General features: G+C 36.5%; 2 protein-coding genes across 4 annotated transcripts; one reads left to right on the top strand and one right to left on the bottom strand.

The window, feature by feature from the left end:
* Positions 1-27: 27 nt before the first annotated feature.
* mrps36 (mitochondrial ribosomal protein S36) lies at positions 28-5,175 on the top strand. The gene is made up of 5 exons (XM_046870817.1): positions 28-186; positions 565-657; positions 1,039-1,102; positions 2,156-2,358; positions 4,757-5,175. The coding sequence occupies exons 2-5, from the start codon at positions 604-606 to the stop codon at positions 4,772-4,774; spliced, it is 339 nt and encodes a 112-aa protein (XP_046726773.1). The 5' UTR covers positions 28-186; positions 565-603; the 3' UTR covers positions 4,775-5,175.
* A 3,109-nt stretch (positions 5,176-8,284) lies between these two features.
* On the bottom strand, positions 8,285-16,395 carry mier3b (mesoderm induction early response 1, family member 3 b). Of its 3 annotated transcripts, none has more exons than XM_046870807.1 (13): positions 16,366-16,395; positions 15,548-15,572; positions 15,257-15,402; positions 13,549-13,683; positions 13,326-13,449; positions 12,648-12,721; positions 11,731-11,800; positions 11,101-11,249; positions 10,852-10,933; positions 10,669-10,763; positions 10,410-10,537; positions 9,986-10,137; positions 8,285-8,801 (listed from the first exon to the last, which is right to left on the bottom strand). In XM_046870807.1, the coding sequence occupies exons 1-13, from the start codon at positions 16,372-16,374 to the stop codon at positions 8,392-8,394; spliced, it is 1,599 nt and encodes a 532-aa protein (XP_046726763.1). In that variant the 5' UTR covers positions 16,375-16,395; the 3' UTR covers positions 8,285-8,391. The 3 variants fall into 3 exon arrangements, with proteins under 3 accessions (XP_046726763.1, XP_046726764.1, XP_046726765.1); XM_046870808.1 differs by having other exon boundaries at positions 10,669-10,760; XM_046870809.1 differs by lacking the exon at positions 16,366-16,395 and adding an exon at positions 15,919-16,335.
* Positions 16,396-17,541: the final 1,146 nt, after the last annotated feature.

Here is a 17,541-nt window from a genome sequence, read left to right as displayed (position 1 = left end):
CTTTAAATATTAGTGTACTACATCCTGTATAAATTAATAATCTAGCGTTCCATTTCTAGTGCACTATATGTTGAAGGTCAAACTATTTGGAATTCAGCCACTGGTTTTTCTCCTCCAGCCTACCTCTGTTATTGTAACAGGATTGTATTGGAAATTAAATGGTCGTAGAACGATAGAGATGTTTAGGTAAGAGTGAAGCTTTTATATATATATATAATATAAATATAATACGCAAATAGATATCTGGCTAATATTCATTTACATGGAGGATTGTGATTGGCACACAATTTGGCTAATGTCTTCCATTAAATGTCCCACAACCCAAATGTTTAATATGATAAAAATATTCTGTAAATTATCTAAATGATAAACATGATGAATATGATGATGGTAATGGGTCTTCAGCACGTTGTTATGTATAAACTTAGTATAAAATTGCACCCTTAATTTTTTTTAGCTTTCTGTGTAATACCTTTATATATATTTATAGTTATAATTGATCGCATGCATTGCAAATCCAATCAAATAATGTCCCATTTATCTAATTCTTGAAAATGTCAACAGCTCCCTTGTTTAACCCGGAAGCAGTTCTGGGAGGTCACAATGGGAAGTAAGGTTAGCACTGGCAAGATGGCGGCTGCCGCTCGGGTCGTGCAGGTAAATACATAAATGTTCTGGATGAATCATAAAGTTTATTGTCTCGTAGTGAAAATATTGACATCTTTCTCATCTGTAAGTTTGGATTGTAAACAGAGAGGTTGTTTAGCCTGATCACGTGACCTTGAGCTGTTATATTTTTATACCCAGAGTTGCTGTGTTGAGTTTTTCAGGTGTCCTTGTGTCAGTATAACAAGCTATGTTCAAACACTTCCCTGACAGCAATATATTATATGTTATAGACATTTATATAATAGGTCTTCGGGATATTTCTAAACACAATCAAGAAGTGCAGCGTCAATGTATTATATCTGTAAAGAAAAGAACAGAAAGAAACACTAGGGTTTCTTCATTTCCATCATCATTCTGTCCATTTTACAGGTTGTGCGACCTCATGCACCACGGATCAAATTCCCAAATCGCCAGGACATGCCCAGGCCAAACGGTGAGCATGAACAACACACCTCCCAGTTTACAGAACCTGCACTCTTTTCTTCACTTCTCTAATACACTCTCCATTTCTTTGCACAGTTTAACTCAACTAGATCAACTCAAACGTTATCATTCTTCCACATACACAGTATACAAAAAGAACGAAAAGTCGTTAATAACAGACCAAAGTGCAAAGGCCGTGAACATTAAACATAACAGAGCTAAGGTCTGATAAATATGACCATAACCATAAACAATATTCATTTAGCACTCAATACTTATATTCAACATTCAATACCCATTAAGCATTTAATTATTATATGCTGATGCTGTAATTTATTGCTTCTGATTGGTCAGAAGGTCTTGATTTCATTTTTATTTATTTGTAAATGTTTGTATTGTGAGAGGAAGCAAACATTTTTGGTTGTGCTGTTATTGTGAAAATGACTGTGTTTGGGATAGTAATGTCAGGGTGTATCATTGTATCTTTCTGCTGATTATTTATAATAACTGTGATGAATGACGAATGAATATAATATAATTATGTGTCTCAAAATCCAGACACACCAACCAGTTGATCTGTTCTATATTTTAATCACTTTACTTATTTTTACAGGGGTAATTTGGATGTAGCTTGAATGGCTGAAGTGTAATAATTGTTGATGTTCTTCTGATGAAGCTTTTTCATATTAAGGGACCATTTGATTATTATTCTTTGCAAATTTGAGTAACTCTAACAGTAGTGGACAGTGCTATCTACTGCTATAATGTTTTAAGATTAAATTGGTAGAAGATGGAGGACACTAATTATATGTAAACAGGGGAAATATGGCATTTGCTTTTCTTTTTGAGACTGAGAGAGAAGGAGAAAGAGAGTGAGAAAGAGAGAAGGGCAAAAATGTGCAATATTGAAATGGTATTACTGCTACATTGTTGCTAATAAGCCTCTTTTACTGCTACATTAAACCTGACACATTTTTGGGACACCTATAAAAAATGTTTTAGTTGACCATCAGAGAAACTTTTCATAGTGTTTTATTTCACATAATATTTATTTTTTTTTCAGTGCAAGAAGCAATAAAGTTGCTCATAGCCAACATGCCACACACACCGACACCTGAAGCAGTGCAGTCCACTACACCAGCTCTCAGACCCACTGGACCCATCAGTCGACTCCCCGGCACACCAGACAGCATCACTATTGTTAAAGAGCTTCCACAAAGATACCGGCGACGAGCCCTTGCAATCGAGGAGATGGACTATATTCAGGTTAGTGCTGAGGCAGAGCCTGTGTGTGTGTGTGCACACGTGCACTCTTTTACTCTACTACTGTGGTTGAGGGGTTCGGACAGGTTGATGGACGAGGTCAGGACTCCCTGGACTATGATGTTTGCAGATGATATTGTAATTTGTGGTGAGAGTAGGGAGCAGGCTGAGAAGAGCCTGGGAGGTGCAGGTGCATGCTGGAGAGAAAGGGAATGAAAGTCAGTAGGAGTAAGACAGAGTACATGTGTGTGAATGAGAGGGGGGGGCAGTGGAGTGGTGCGGTTGCAGGGAGAAGAGGTGGAGAAGGTGGAGGAGTTCAGGTACCTGGGACAGTGCATAGTAATGGAGAGTGTGTTAGAGAAGTGAAGAAAAGAGTGCAGGCAGGGTGGAGTGGGTGGAGAAGAGTGACAGGAGTGATTTGTGATAGAAGAGTATCTTTGAGAGTGAAAGGGAAAGTTTATAGGACTGTGGTGAGACCTGAGATGTTGTACGGTTTAGAGACAGTAGCATTTAGTAAAAGACAGGAGGTGGAGCTGGAGGTAGCAGAGCTGAAGATGTTGAGGTTTTCGTTGGGAGTGACGACGATGGACAGGATTAGAAATGAGTTTATTAGAGGGACAGCGCATGTAGGACGTTTTGGAGACAAGGTGAGGAAGGAGAGATTGAGATGGTTTGGACATGTGCAGAGGAGGGACATGGGGTATATCCGTAGGAGAATTCTGAGGATGGAGCTGCCAGGAATTAGGAAAAGAGGAAGATCAAAGGGGAGATTTATGGATTTGGTGAGGGAAGACATGCAGGTAGTTGTTGAGGACAGAGGGGTATGGAACCGATGATCTGCTGTGGCGACCCCTAGTGGGAGAAGCTGAAAGAAGAAGAAGACAACGACTGTGGTTGAGAGGATTAAATCTCAGTTCTGTGGATTCATGACCAGGGTTTCAGTACATTCTCAGTGCTAACACTATGCATAATCTCTAGTGCATTCAGTGTGCAAAAACATGTAATATTCTAGAAAAATGTTATCTTTTATGTCAAGCGCTTTGAGAAATTTCTTTTAAAGGCGCTATACAAAATAAAGTTTATTATTATTATTATTATTATAACACCATCTACCCCCTTTGTATATTAATACTTGAGCTACAGTGCATTTAGAAAGTATTTAGACCCCTTCACTTTTTCAGTTGTTGCTTCCACCTTCATGCTTCACTTTTTGGATGTTTTTTTGACAGGTGATAAGCAGTGCCTGATTTGTTCCAGAAATAATGTTTAGAATTGAGGCCAAACAGTTAAATCTCTTTTATCAGACCAGAGAATTTTGTTCTACAGAGTCTGTTCACTCCATCTAGCCACTCTGCCTAAAGACCAGATTAATGGAGGAAGCAGTGATGGATGTCCTTTTGGAACTTTGTTGTCCCATCTCCACACCTGATCTCCGGACCATCAGGTCACTTCTCTTACTAAGGCACTTCTCCGATTTCTCAGTTTGTCTGTGTGACCAGCTCTTTGAAGAATCCTGGTTGTGCCACACTGCTTTCATTTGAGAATTATAGAGGACACTGTGCTTTGGGGAATCTTCAGTGTTACAACAAACTTTTTGTGCCTAGCAATAATCCTGTCTCGGAGCTTTGCAGGCAGTTCTTTTGACTTCATGGCTTGGTTTTTGATCTGATATGCATTGTTAGCTGTGAGGCCCTCTATAGAGAAGGCTACAGGTAGACTCCAGTTAATGTATAAACACCTGAGCTAATTTACATATACATGTGAAATTTCATTTTTCTTTTAAAAAAAAAATACATTTCTTTACAGACATTTCTAGAATTCTGAGTGTGGATTAATAAGAAAAAAATAAGAATTTGATTACCATGATTGTAGTATCAGGCTGCAACATGACAAAAAAAAAAAAATAAATGTGATCCCTGCAGCCCTCCACCAATCTGGGATTTATGATAGAGTGGCTAGATGGAAGCCTGCTGAAGGTTTTACAGATTGTGAGGAACAAGCTCTGATCTGATCTAATGAAACCAAGATCGAACTGTTTGGTCTCAATTCTAAACGTTCTGTATGGAGGAAATCAGGCACCGCACATCCCCTGCCCAAAACCATCCTAAAAATAAAGCACGATAGTGGTTGCAACAACTTGGAAAAAGTAAAGGGGTCTGAATTCTTTCTAAATGCACTGTAAATACCAGACATTTTTTTAACATGGAGACCACATGGATAACATAGAGAGCAATTTGACCATAATAATTCAAGACAAATTCTACTTGCATCCACTTGCCTGCACTGTTACTGCAACAACCAATGTGTCAATACACGCAAACGTAACTACTTGTATATGTTAATATTGCTGTATTTCTCATCATTTGTCAACCCTAGTTTTGTTCTGTTCTTGTTCCTGCAGCGCGGTGGGCCTGAGTGACGAGTCATCATTAAATTGTTCCAGCACTGATAGCTGTAGAGGCCATGGACAGAGGGCTTCACCTTACAAGAATAAAAAGTCACTGTTCAACTGTATATAGGGGTGATTTTCAAAAAATATATAATTCTTAAATAAGGGACAGGTAGTTTTCCTCATTTCAACCTAAGTGTTATGTTTGCAGGATGGACTTTTTGAGGAGAGAGTTATTTCGAGCTGCATTGAACTATAAATCGACTTTTCTGTTTATCATCAGCCATCCACATTATTACAAGTAGATCATTTCACTACTTCACCCCAAAGACACGCTACTCAGTGTCGGTGTGGTAGTTCGGCACAAGAAGGAATATCGGTTCACTGTATGGACCGTGTGTAAATTGGGGTATTAAATTTATATTCAATTATATGAGTGTGCTTTGTCTTTTACTTTACTAGGGAAAAATATATCTGGAATGACTTCCATATTGACTTAATCAAGCAGATTATATATTCTATTCAAGTTATAATTGTGTATAAGATTTATATTATGATAAAATTCAGGCTTATCTTTTTAGCTTTAACTGTTGTTTTATGGATAGTTTGATCTCTTGCCACTTTTTAATTAAAAGGTTTGTGACCAGATCCCTGAACACATGATAAATAGCATTTCAGGTAGAATGTTTGTTTTAAAACATTGGTATAAACAGCTTAAAAAATGGCCATGGTGTATTTTTTGCTTGCTGTTGGACTTTAATTATAAATTAGTTTATGGTAAAGTTTTTTCTCGGTACAGAGAGATGTATAAAAATTCTCATCTGTAGTAATCACACATACACTGCACATGTAAGGGAAAAATGAGAGTTTAAACTCTCTCACAACTGTTTCCAGAGCTTTATTTCTGGATGTTTTACATCAAGTATTAAAGTAGAACAAAAAAAAAAAATACAAAATAATGCCTAAACAAATGCAAAAAAAAAAAAAAAAAAAAGCAATATAATTGTATTTACATGTTATAAACAATATGCTGGAATAATTCAGTTATTAAATGTTATGATTGTCTATATTTCTGTATAAACATTTTATAGTTACATGTTGCTGTTATTCACACTCGTATTCTGCCCCCAAACTCCTTTTTTTATTATACGTTACTCCCATGAATGAATATTTTCTGTTGAATGAAATGAATGTGATAAATACACAAAACCCAAATCTACTGAATACTTTTGAGCAATTTAGAAACGAGGTGTGTAATTCGATACAACTCCCACACTAAGTTTTCTTATCATTTTATATAATATTTAAATATGAAAAACTTGCCTCAGTGCACATCTGACAGGAATGTAACATGGCAGTGTACACGAGGAGACAAAGCAAGGAGCTATCAACTGAACCACTTTCACATGCAGTGAGTGGGGGAAAAACACGATCTTGATCTGAAAAAAGGTAAAAAAACAAAACAAAAGGAAAACATTTTTGTTTTTACATTCTCACTCCAGCAGAAAACTCAGTGTTGATGCACAAAGTTTTTTTCTTCCACAACCCATTTCTTACTATGACAGAAAACCAAAGCCACATATTTTCAACAGGTGTGTCCTTGCCTTGAGTTATCCATTATATCTTGCATTGAAAAAAATCCCAGTCAAACATCTGCAAGACACTTTCTACTCCAGCATGACTCCTGGACGTACACACACACAGCAGCAGCAGTGCATTTCAACCACCAGCTCAGTGATTCTGTACACATCAGGTGCAGATTTTCACATTGATTAATAGCAGCTTCTTTTAATGAGAACAAATGAAATGCGTTTCCACACCCGCGTGAGCCGAAATTAATCGTCTTGCACTTGGAGTGGAGCGTCCCGAAAGAAATCACCAAAGAGAAATGTGCCAATGCAAATCTCAATACATCTCCCACTTGTAATATTTTAGTGGTAATTTGCAAAAGAGCCTCATAATTACAGGAATGTTTCTTACTGCAAAAAATTGTTCAAAAAAAGAACGAAATGTCTTTAAGGAATATTAAAGAGAAATAACAGTTAAACAATCTTTACATATCTACATGTTATTGCCATTTTAAACAAGAACCTTATTTGATATAGATTTATATATATATTTTGCATTGACCGTCCCCCAAAATATGTTCATGTTTGAAAAAATGTCTGGAAAAAAAAAATTAACAGTATTTTGTACTCTGGATGCACAGAACAATAAAACTCCTTGTTTTGAGTCCCATTTGCTCAGTGCATACAGTACACAAAAATGGCAGAAAATTAGAAGGGAGTTTTAAACACCACAGCAAGCCTACCAAATAGGACGAAGCATCCGAGTGTCTTCAGTACATCAGGCACAATGTCTGATTCTGAAATAATCACAACAACAACCAAAGCGTTAACTAATATTAGGTTTACCATAACCGCACGTGTGTGACCCGTAATGGCAGACTGGTGTTTATAGTGAAATCTAAAGAAGTTTCATTTTTAACCTTAATTGTAAACCCTCAGTGAGTGATAGCTTAGCATCTATGCGACATAGCATATTCACAACAGAAAATGTGTAATGCTGTCACCAAACTTTGCATGGCTGACTTTTACTAATTTTCATTGTAGGACACAATTTTTCTACTGATCCCAAACCTCAATAAACTAATCGGACTGAGTAAAACACCATCTGCTCACTTATCAATCAACACATGTCCTAGTTAAAAGGTGTACCTAATGTTTCAGCTGCCTTTTTTTTTGGAGGTCTTAGAGGAGGGAATAATATTGGCACCCCAATACTCATTCTACCAGACCCTCCACAAGAGGTTCATGTTAAACCCTGATGATATGTGGAGTTGAACATCTAAAGGTGAATCCTTAAAGCTTAAATACACTTAGAGCCAGCCAAACTAGAACAATCACAGCTACTAACAAATCGGACAAATACGGAATTCTCGCCTTACAAAACACTAATAGCCAATGGCAAGCTCACGTTTCCTAAAAATGCAGGCAGGACACATGGCATGCATTCACAAGAGCAAAAACTAAAATAAACTAAATAAACTAAACACCACAGGAAACGTGGTAGCCAAAATATTCTAGCTTGTCAGAAGTGCTCTTCATTGTAATAGATATGTGGTTTTGCTGCAAATCCCCAATTTTAAGAGAAAAAAGTTTCCTGATATACAAAATGCTACATTTACCGAACCCCGATGTCTCTCGGCTTGTGTAAACATCAAAAACAGTACCAATAAAAAAAAAAAAAAAAAAAAAAGTAACAACTTACAAGTGATAAAATATATAAAATAAAATAATTCAATGCAGTTTCTGGCAACAATTCTTTTTTTCACAGGAAAGTGAAACTGAAGGCTTCGGTTACAGGGATGAGTTTATGATGAGAGCAACTATAACAGCTCTCTACCTCCAGCATTTATGTTCAACTGTAAATCGGTGCTGATATAGCGATATCATCTAAAGAACCAGAAAAATAAATGGCTATTTAAACTCTTGAGAAACCAAGACTTCGTAGCTCTGTACAATAAAGACATCACTGATGTCATATTACAAAAAGTATATTTATACACAATTAGAAAATAAACCAAAGTTCAGTCAGTGTTTGGATCTGTACAGTTTGGGAGCAGGGTGTGTGTGTGTGTGTGTATCTCAGTCAGACTGCAGTGCAGTGTGCTGGTGATGGCGTGAATGTGAGCTGATGAAAGCGCTCGCGTCTCCACTCGCTATGCTGCTGAAGTCCGTTAGCGACACAGCCATCTTGGCCCCCGTGATGCGGTGTGTGTCGTTGATGAACGAGTCAGCAAGGCCCATCCGAAGGCGTTTGGAGGGACGCTCGCACTCCTTGCTGCTGCACACGCTGAGTTGGCTGAGCTCCGATCGATACAGAGTCGAATCGAGGACGCCTAGGCAGCCAGCATCACCGTTTGCTCCGTAACCCATAGTAGCTTCATCATGAGTCAGCCCTCCACGGTGGAAAGTCTCCAACGGGGGGAAGTAAGACGAATCTAAGCAGCTCACATCGGCCTGACTGCACACGGACGCCACGCTGTTACTTAGAGCTGGAGAGAAAAGAGGAAGAAAAAAAAATGATTTATAAAAATTTAATAAAATAAAGAAATAATACTGGTTTGTCCGTTAGCCATTCTAAAAATTTTTTACATAACCTAATTAACCTGGAACACTAATATTTGGATGTGTTTAAGAGCTCAGTAAGAGCCTGAGCCTGAGGGCAAGGGGATTGCATGTTTCTCAGGAATTATTTTTATAACTGCTATAATCTGTGCATAATTCTATCTATATTTATTATTATTTTCTTTAAAAACATGCTTGGCCATGTGAAAAAGGTTTTAGAGGATCATCGGTCGATTTAATTTGTTTAGTTTAGATTTAGTTCAGTGTTATTCGAAGGCTTTAAGCTACAAGACTCACACTACAATACATTACAGTTTGTCATTTGGAAGTTTCTAAATGAATCTGGAGTAAAGACATTCACACACATTCATATACATATGTATTTCAGACAGACTAGTCATAAAAGTGCCAAATAAACCATTTTTGTTTTGCTCTAAATTGTACAACAGTATTTTGAACTTCAGGCATGCGCCATGTCACACTGTGAGTAGGATATGGTAGTTTTAAAGAGAATGGTAAACCATTTCTTTATCCAAATAAGTCTAGCCATGCACAAGCGCGTCTATTTTAAATCTATGGAACATAGTAGAGGAAAATGCGTACAGCTGTGAATATGCATGTCATAGATACTACATTTTCTTGTGGTGCAAGCAAATTCTGTGTTTGTTTATCCATGCTTCAATGGATCAGATCGCAGATTCAGCTTTTTTCAGTTGCAAAAGCTATATTAAATTTATACACCAGAATTACAGAATAAATCAATACAAAAACAAAAAAGAACAACTTCAGGTTCTGTTTGCAGCGCAGCTGTAAGTTTGCTCCAGTTTGTACAAGTTCACACTGTCCACAATGTGGTGAATTATGCAAAACAAATACTCGTCTTGAATGCCTCTAAAACCTTCTTCTCTAGAATATCTGCAGAACCACTTCTATAATGAGTGTCCTCCATCCTGAATGTGATGTTCTATAAAGAAGCACCCCAATGCAAGAAAATTACTATGGGCTTTTACCAAAGAAGTTAAATTAAACTGAACTTGACAGCAAATTAAATTTCTTATGGGTTAGGGTTAGACTGAGACTTTGCTCATGGTTTCCAAAGAGTGACACTCACCTGTAAGGTCACTGGCAGTGATTGTGTTGAGAAGGCCAAGCTGCTGTTCCGCAGACACCTCCATTCTCCCTCCACCTCCTCCTGAACACATAGACGAAGAGCCGTCCACGGCCAGACCCTCTGCTTCATCCACTAATCGGTCCATCAGGTCTCTATGAGGTGGAAAACACAACTATAACTATTGTTTTGAAGAATATTTGCAAGATTTTCTTTACGTATGAAATGAACTGTTTGTTACTGATATGGCTAATGATGTGTCCCACTCTTTTTTTTCTCCTGATACTATTAACTACATTTGTTTTATTGGGTCAATTTTTTTAGTACCCTAGTTTGTGACCACAGAGCAACAGGAAAAATCTAATTATATGTACATTTTTCTATCACATTCAACAATTATTTATTGTAAGCTATATGATTTACTTACGTCACACCAGGGTAAATGCTATATTTCTTTTTCCCAAACCGGTTTTGCTGAACAAAATAGTCAAACCGTTCAGACTTTTTCCACATGTAGTAAAAGGCCACACATTCTGCTACTGTCCTCGTTGGAACCTAAAGGTCACAGTTTGAAAAGGGAATGAATTAAAAAGGACCACATTTCAATTTTTGTTTTTCTGAATTTTCTGAAAGTTAAACAAAATAAACGTTAAAACTTTGTCCTATTCACAAAAAAACATACCAACCTTGTTTTTCTGAATTAGATGGAAGTTCTTTTCATAAATCTGTAGCGCATGCTCAAAATTTCTACACTCCTCTTCAGACCAGGGTGGTGATTCTGCTACACAAACAATAACCAAGTGATTGAGTACCTTTAAGATTTCAAACGAACTTGACACAACGAACTTGTTCAATGTTAGGAAACTCACCTTTTGAGGATTTAGGATTATTACAGTATCCCACTAGGGCCTCGGATGTTTTGTAGTTACATTTCACAAGTTCGTACAAAGCCTGTAAAGAGACAGATGTAAACTCAGTCAGCAAACACATCTAATAATAGACTTTAAGACTATTTGGAAATACTTCAATATTTCTGAGGCACTCAATTTAGAGCTATGCATGATGTTTAAATAAAGTATTGGTCAAAGCTTTGCTCTGTGTAGTCTGAAGATATAAACCTGTTCATTGTCTCGTATGTGTCCTCCAAATGTAGGGTTATCTGTGCTAACATCTGCAGTCTGAGACAGCACTTTTCTGAGGTAGTCCTCCACTTTCCTCTCAGATAAAAAGTCAGGGCACCAGAGCAACTGATCCTCTTCTTCAAACACTGTAAAACAAATTACAATTGATTACTTAATTAATTAGTAATTTAATAAACAACTCTAGGAAATATACATAAAAAACCCCCCAAAAAAAACATTAAAACTTAGAAAGTATGAAAAAATTTATTTAAAGAAAAAAAGTGCAATTCTTCAATTATTTTCTTAAATATTAATAATACATGCATGTAAATTAATCTGACTTGTAAATCAAGCTATGAAGTAGCACAAGCATGTTTCAGACATTTTAACTCATTTCAAATTAATCTTTTTGTCAACTGAGAAAATTTTAATTAAAATATTTTAAAAACTAACGGCAAACAACATTTCTTTGCCCAGGCCATCTAAACTACTGATCAGTCCTCTTCAGCTTATTATAAAGAATATATAAACTGCATTAAATGTCCACCTAAATTATCAATATCATTATTTTTAACTATCCATATTCCCTGTTAAAATTAAAATGTTTAAATCAACTAAGGCACTCACTTTTGTCATCAGAGTAGAAGCTCAAGCCCACAGGAACCTCTGCTTGGTACTGCGTTCCAACCATTATTTCCTGGAAAGGAAGAAAATCCACTCTATTTGCATTTGAACCTCAACACAACACAACGAGTTTTAACTACCGTAATTTCCGGACTATTAAGCGCACCTATATATAAGCCGCACCCACTGAATTTGACAAAGATTTTTATTTTGAACATAAATAAGCCGCACCTGTCTATAAGCCGGTGTCTACACTGAAACTAATGAACTTTACACAGGCTTTAATGAATGACAGTGTCTGTTACACGGCTTGTATCTAAACAGTAGCCTACCGAAAAAAGTCATTGTTCACTGTCTTCCTCCTTCCTTTCACAACTATTACTCTCGAGAGTTTTTCTTTTGGCATCGTTGTGCGTTTAAAAATCACCATCGGTGAATCTTTTCTCCCGATGCCGTGCAGCTCAGAACACAGGTGAAGTGTGTTTTTTCATGCCCGGTTGTTTTCAGCGTGACGAATGATTCGCATTTCCTGTTGACAGTCCGAGTGAGCGGCAGGTCAAACGTCAGAGGAACCGCATCCATATTTATGACGTGGTGCGGCCCGATTCAGTGGGAGCGCATCTGATTTAATATAAAGAGTTTCATTGGTTCACCTGAACCCGATCGGCAATTTCATTGGTCTAATGTTATGTCGCTCAGTTTTTTGGCTTGAAGTTTGTGAAACCGGGAAAAAACCCGGAAAAATCCATAAATTAGCCTCTTCATTGTTTAAGCCGCGGGGTTCAAAGCGTGAGAAAAAAGTAGCGGCTTATAGTCCGGAAAATACGGTATGTCTTGACAAGCTACAAAAGAACATGTAACTGGGTCTTTAACCACATATATTACTACAGCGTACTATTTAAGTCTATTCAAACACTGACCTTCCTTGAATCCTCTGGACTAAGACCTTCCTCCTCTCCCTCAGACTCTTTATCACCGTCATATGTAGTGTTGGCTGAGATTAGAAACAAAGTGGATCATTAAATGATTACTGGCATTAAAATAAAAAATGAAAAAGATTAAAGTGAAACCAAGTTAACAATGAATCACCATAAGAACCTCCAAAAAAAAGTCTGTAAAGAGAGGATTATCAACATCACAGACTCAATCAGATTTAGGTGATAAAGTCATTTCCACTGTCATCCTAAACTATTTTCCATTAAAAAAAAAAAACAAACACTGTATAAAATTATCTATAAAATTATTTAGAACATATTCATCCATTATTATAGACTTTTATTATGTTCTTTGTTTAGATATGAGCATTTTTGTCCAGTACACTGAATTTTAAAACTCATGAGGTATTAGTAATAAAAAAAGCAATAATCACATTGGTTGATAAAATTAATGTATTACTGAAATACTTTACACTTTATTACAAATCATGATGTGCTGTGTTTTTAACCAATATTATACTCCTTGGTCTATATAATATTTCATGTCATAAAATGTTATGTTTGTTATGTGAATAGCAGTTTCAAAGTAACATTTGTTCAAATAAACTCATGTAAAATTATAAAATCTGCGAACACTAGTTCAATATTTTTCCGTTGACTCACATCTGAGTGTTCTGGGAAAGAAGTCTGTGGCTTCATGGGAGGTAACAGATGGGGTCAGATCATCAGCTGAAGACTGTGTCTCTTCCTCATAGTCTCCTGACAGCAGATCTTTTGCTATCTCTTCCTACAGACAAGCCCAAAACATCATCTCCATTTTCCCCCCACAAACTGAATAAACCAAACAAATTATCTAAAATAATCACAGAACACAAAAACAGCTTACCTTATCCAAGGTCATGTCCGGAAGGTCATCAGCTAGCTCTCCAGAAGAGCTGTCCATACTCGACCCTGCAGTCGTGCTGACTGATGGTTCATAACGATAGATGGCCAATAGTTCGTCAAGAGGCATATTCCCTTCCTGCAATCAGAATCCATCAAACATAGATTACTATTATCCTTTTATTCAATTTACCAGTAAACATGTGTTACATTGAGCAGAAATGCAAAATAGTAGCATCCAGCTGTATTTGGATTACATGGCAGGCATGTCCTGGTATTAGAGTTTAATGACAATGTAAATAAATTCTAATACAGTCCTCATGGAAAAAAAACTTGTGTGTTGGGATAAATAATTTAATTATTCCTGTGTCTGGTTCTTCAAATTAGTAACCGATTTTTGCATTTTATCAGCCCTGCTGTTAGACAGAATTTCAGATAAATTAGACTTTTGAAGCAGCCTCAATTTGATACATTTCAGACAGTGTTTTTTTTTCCTGTTTAATATCATCTCTTTGTTTTTGCTTTTTTAAATAAAGCAAACATTTAACGAAGGCTGCAATCTACAATAAGCATGCAGTGAATTGTAATGTGGACATTGGAATGAAATTTGACAGTAAATTTACAGTAACTTAGCACAAAAACAAATTAAAAACTTGCTAAATATTATATTTAGATAGGGTATAAAACAAGTCAGGATTAGTAATAGTTTTCAAACGTGAATGTTTTATTCCTATTCTATTACAGCAGTTTGTCAATTATTACTGTCAATTTTTTAACGGCAATGACAATTAAACAGTTAATTTTCATTTAATGTTGTTGCACAGACATAATACAAGTTAGTTCCTGTTATCACTTATGTTGTTGCAGGTATATAATCCCTCATTCCACTTTCTTTATTTTGCTCGAAGACAAAAAACTGCAGCTTAGAATGATAGTGAGAAATCTGCAGGTAAAAACTTTTCTGTTCAGAAAATAAATATCAGTAACCAGTTTTTTTAGTCACATTACTGAAAACTCCACCATAACAATATGAAATATTTTCTCTCTTTTTTTTTTTTTTTTTTTTAAAAGGTAAAATTTTTCAATAATTTATTATAAGGGTTACATTTTGTGCAATATGCTTTATTCTATTAAATCACAGAAAATGATTTTACTACAGAAACAATTATGTATGAGCATGCTAATATAAACCTACAATTTCAATCACACACAGAAATATGATCAGAACTGCTGTTATATTTACACAGCGTTTTTTGGAGCAATCAAAATCAAGCACTGTGAAATACATGATATAAAAAATATATTGCACTGATGGCACTTAATGAAAATCTTGAAAAAAAATTTCTGGTGTAAGAAAACACAGAAGAGATAAAACAATATTTAATGAGCAGCAAATAATATTTTGAAAGATGACCACTTTCCCTGTGTACTTTCCCAGTTTTTTTACTCATTTCTTTTCTATGCATAAATAAATGAAGCTCCCACCAACTATGCATTAATGAGTGGAGTAGAATTTCCCTCATATATGCAATAAGTAAATGAAAAATAATATGATATGTATTATAATAATAAAACATGCACATTATTGTGCATAATATATCATGCACGTTGTATCATACACATTATTCCCCAAGCCGTGGAAAAATTTGTCTTGCGTGAAACTAGTCTGTCGTGCAAAAAAAATTGTGGGGGCTGCTGGTTTAAAAGCTCACCTTCTCCAGATCAGCCAGTTCAGCACTGAAGTTCTTATCTTCCTCCTGTGCCTCTTCTTCCTCTAAAGTCCTCTCATCATCATACTCATGAACCAGCATCTCTGCTGTCGGGTCAAAGTCATGATCCTCCGAAGACAGAGAGCCAACTGTAGACAGAGAGCATTAACCACAACACACACACACACACACACACACACACACACACACACATATATATACACACTTCCAGAACTCAGAATGCAACATGCAATACAACGTATTAGTAAACAAACATTATATATTGGTACGTACCAGGGCTTGAACTCCCGAGGGAAGCCTGGGAAGAGACAAATAGACATATTTTCAGAAAAAAAAATAAATACAAATCCCAAAAGAGTTTAAAAAAAAAGAATAATGTTTGAGCACAGTCCATATTCAAACTGGCGGCTTTTACACAGCTCCCTAGTCCAGAGGCCCTGATGAGAGCGGATAAGCATCACTATGAATTCATAAAACGGTTCAATTACAATTTAATTAACGCATAGAAAAAATGCAAAACGTTTTGCACATTTGCGCAAAACTCCGAGAAGTTTTTATATTAGCATTTACGATTTTTTTTATTTTTTTGCTAAGGGAGCAACCCTGCTTATGTCCGAGCTGCGGGAAAAAAAACATAAACAAACCTTTAGTGCAAGAAATACAGCCGTATTTCACTATTCCCACATATACACTGCAAACAAACGACCCCTTAACACGCACAGAACATCTGGAAAATAATTACAAAAGCAATTCCCGTATTTTTGCTTGAGTATTTAAAAAAATAAGGGGCGACAAGTAATGGGAGGGAAAAGCGCAGTTTTGTCGGCCGTGTTCTCGCCGCGGCTCTGAGCGGACAGCTAGGCTAGCTAACGGGACCCGACAGCAAAAAAAAGGCCTATCGAGCCCTGGTCCATCCCTCTATAAATACATCTTTTTAATAGGAAATACCGACATATAAGGAAAAAACAACACAGTATGACAAATAGAGAGTTTTCTAAACGATCTGCTTCTATAAAATTAATACCCGGCACTCGAAATGAATAAATAGACGGATTTTAAATCTGACACTTCTTTCCAGCTTTCCCTCTTACCTCCGCCATATTGGTAGCGTTAGCCTCATAGGCCAGCTCGCACTCAGTACCCGGATGAACTCAGGTAGCCAATGGGAAGCCCAAGCGGTGGTCCGGTCCAATTCAACTCACCCTCACTGACCACTAAGGGTTCAATAATTATATTTAAAAAAAGGTAAACACATACTTACTTTATATATTCAATGTGTATAATATATACAGTACAGACCAAAAGTTTGGACACACCTTCTCATTCAAAGAGTTTTCTTTATTTTCATGACTATGAAAATTGTAGATTCACACTAAAGGCATCAAAACTATGAATTAACACATGTGGAATTATATATGGAATTATATACATAACAAAAAAGTGTAAAACAACTGAAAAATGTCATATTGTAGGTTCTTCAAAGTAGCCACCTTTTGCTTTGATTACTGCTTTGCACACTCTTGGCATTCTCTTGATGAGCTTCAAGAGGTAGTCACCTGAAATGGTCTTCCAACAGTCTTGAAGGAGTTCCCCGAGAGATGCTTGGCACTTGTTGGCCCTTTTGCCTTCACTCTGCGGTCCAGCTCACCCCTAAACCATCTCGATTGGGTTCAGGTCCGGTGACTGTGGAGGCCAGGTCATCTGGCACAGCACCCCATCACTCTCCTTCTTGGTCAAATAGCCCTTGATGCCTTCAGTGTGACTCTACAATTTTCATAGTCATGAAAATAAAGAAAACTCTTTAAATGAGAAGGTGTGTCCAAACTTTTGGTCTGTACTGTAAAACTGTAAAAAACTGTTTTTAAACTTTTTATGCATATTTATTTGTCTTTGACAATATAACAATATATCCTCCAATCTTCTGTTACTCATTTGTATTTGTGCACATCATCTAATATATAATCTATATTGTACTACTATATCTATATAATCATCCTGTTACTATTCAGTTTGCATTTCTGTCATACACACGCACTACTGCAAATTCTTTATCATGTTTGAGAAGGATCCAAAACTTATTCCAAGAACACCAAGTACACTATGGGAATTAACGCTGTGAAACATCTCAGTGCCTGTGTGGGCACCACACACACACACACACACACACACACACACACACACACACACACACACACACACACACAAACAAATCAGACACTCATTAATAAAAGCAATAATAATGCTGCTACCATTCAGTTTGCATTTCT

This window comes from Silurus meridionalis, chromosome 17, assembly GCF_014805685.1.
Source record: "Silurus meridionalis isolate SWU-2019-XX chromosome 17, ASM1480568v1, whole genome shotgun sequence".
NCBI lineage: Eukaryota > Metazoa > Chordata > Actinopteri > Siluriformes > Siluridae > Silurus > Silurus meridionalis.
This window is presented reverse-complemented; position numbering and strand designations above follow the sequence as displayed.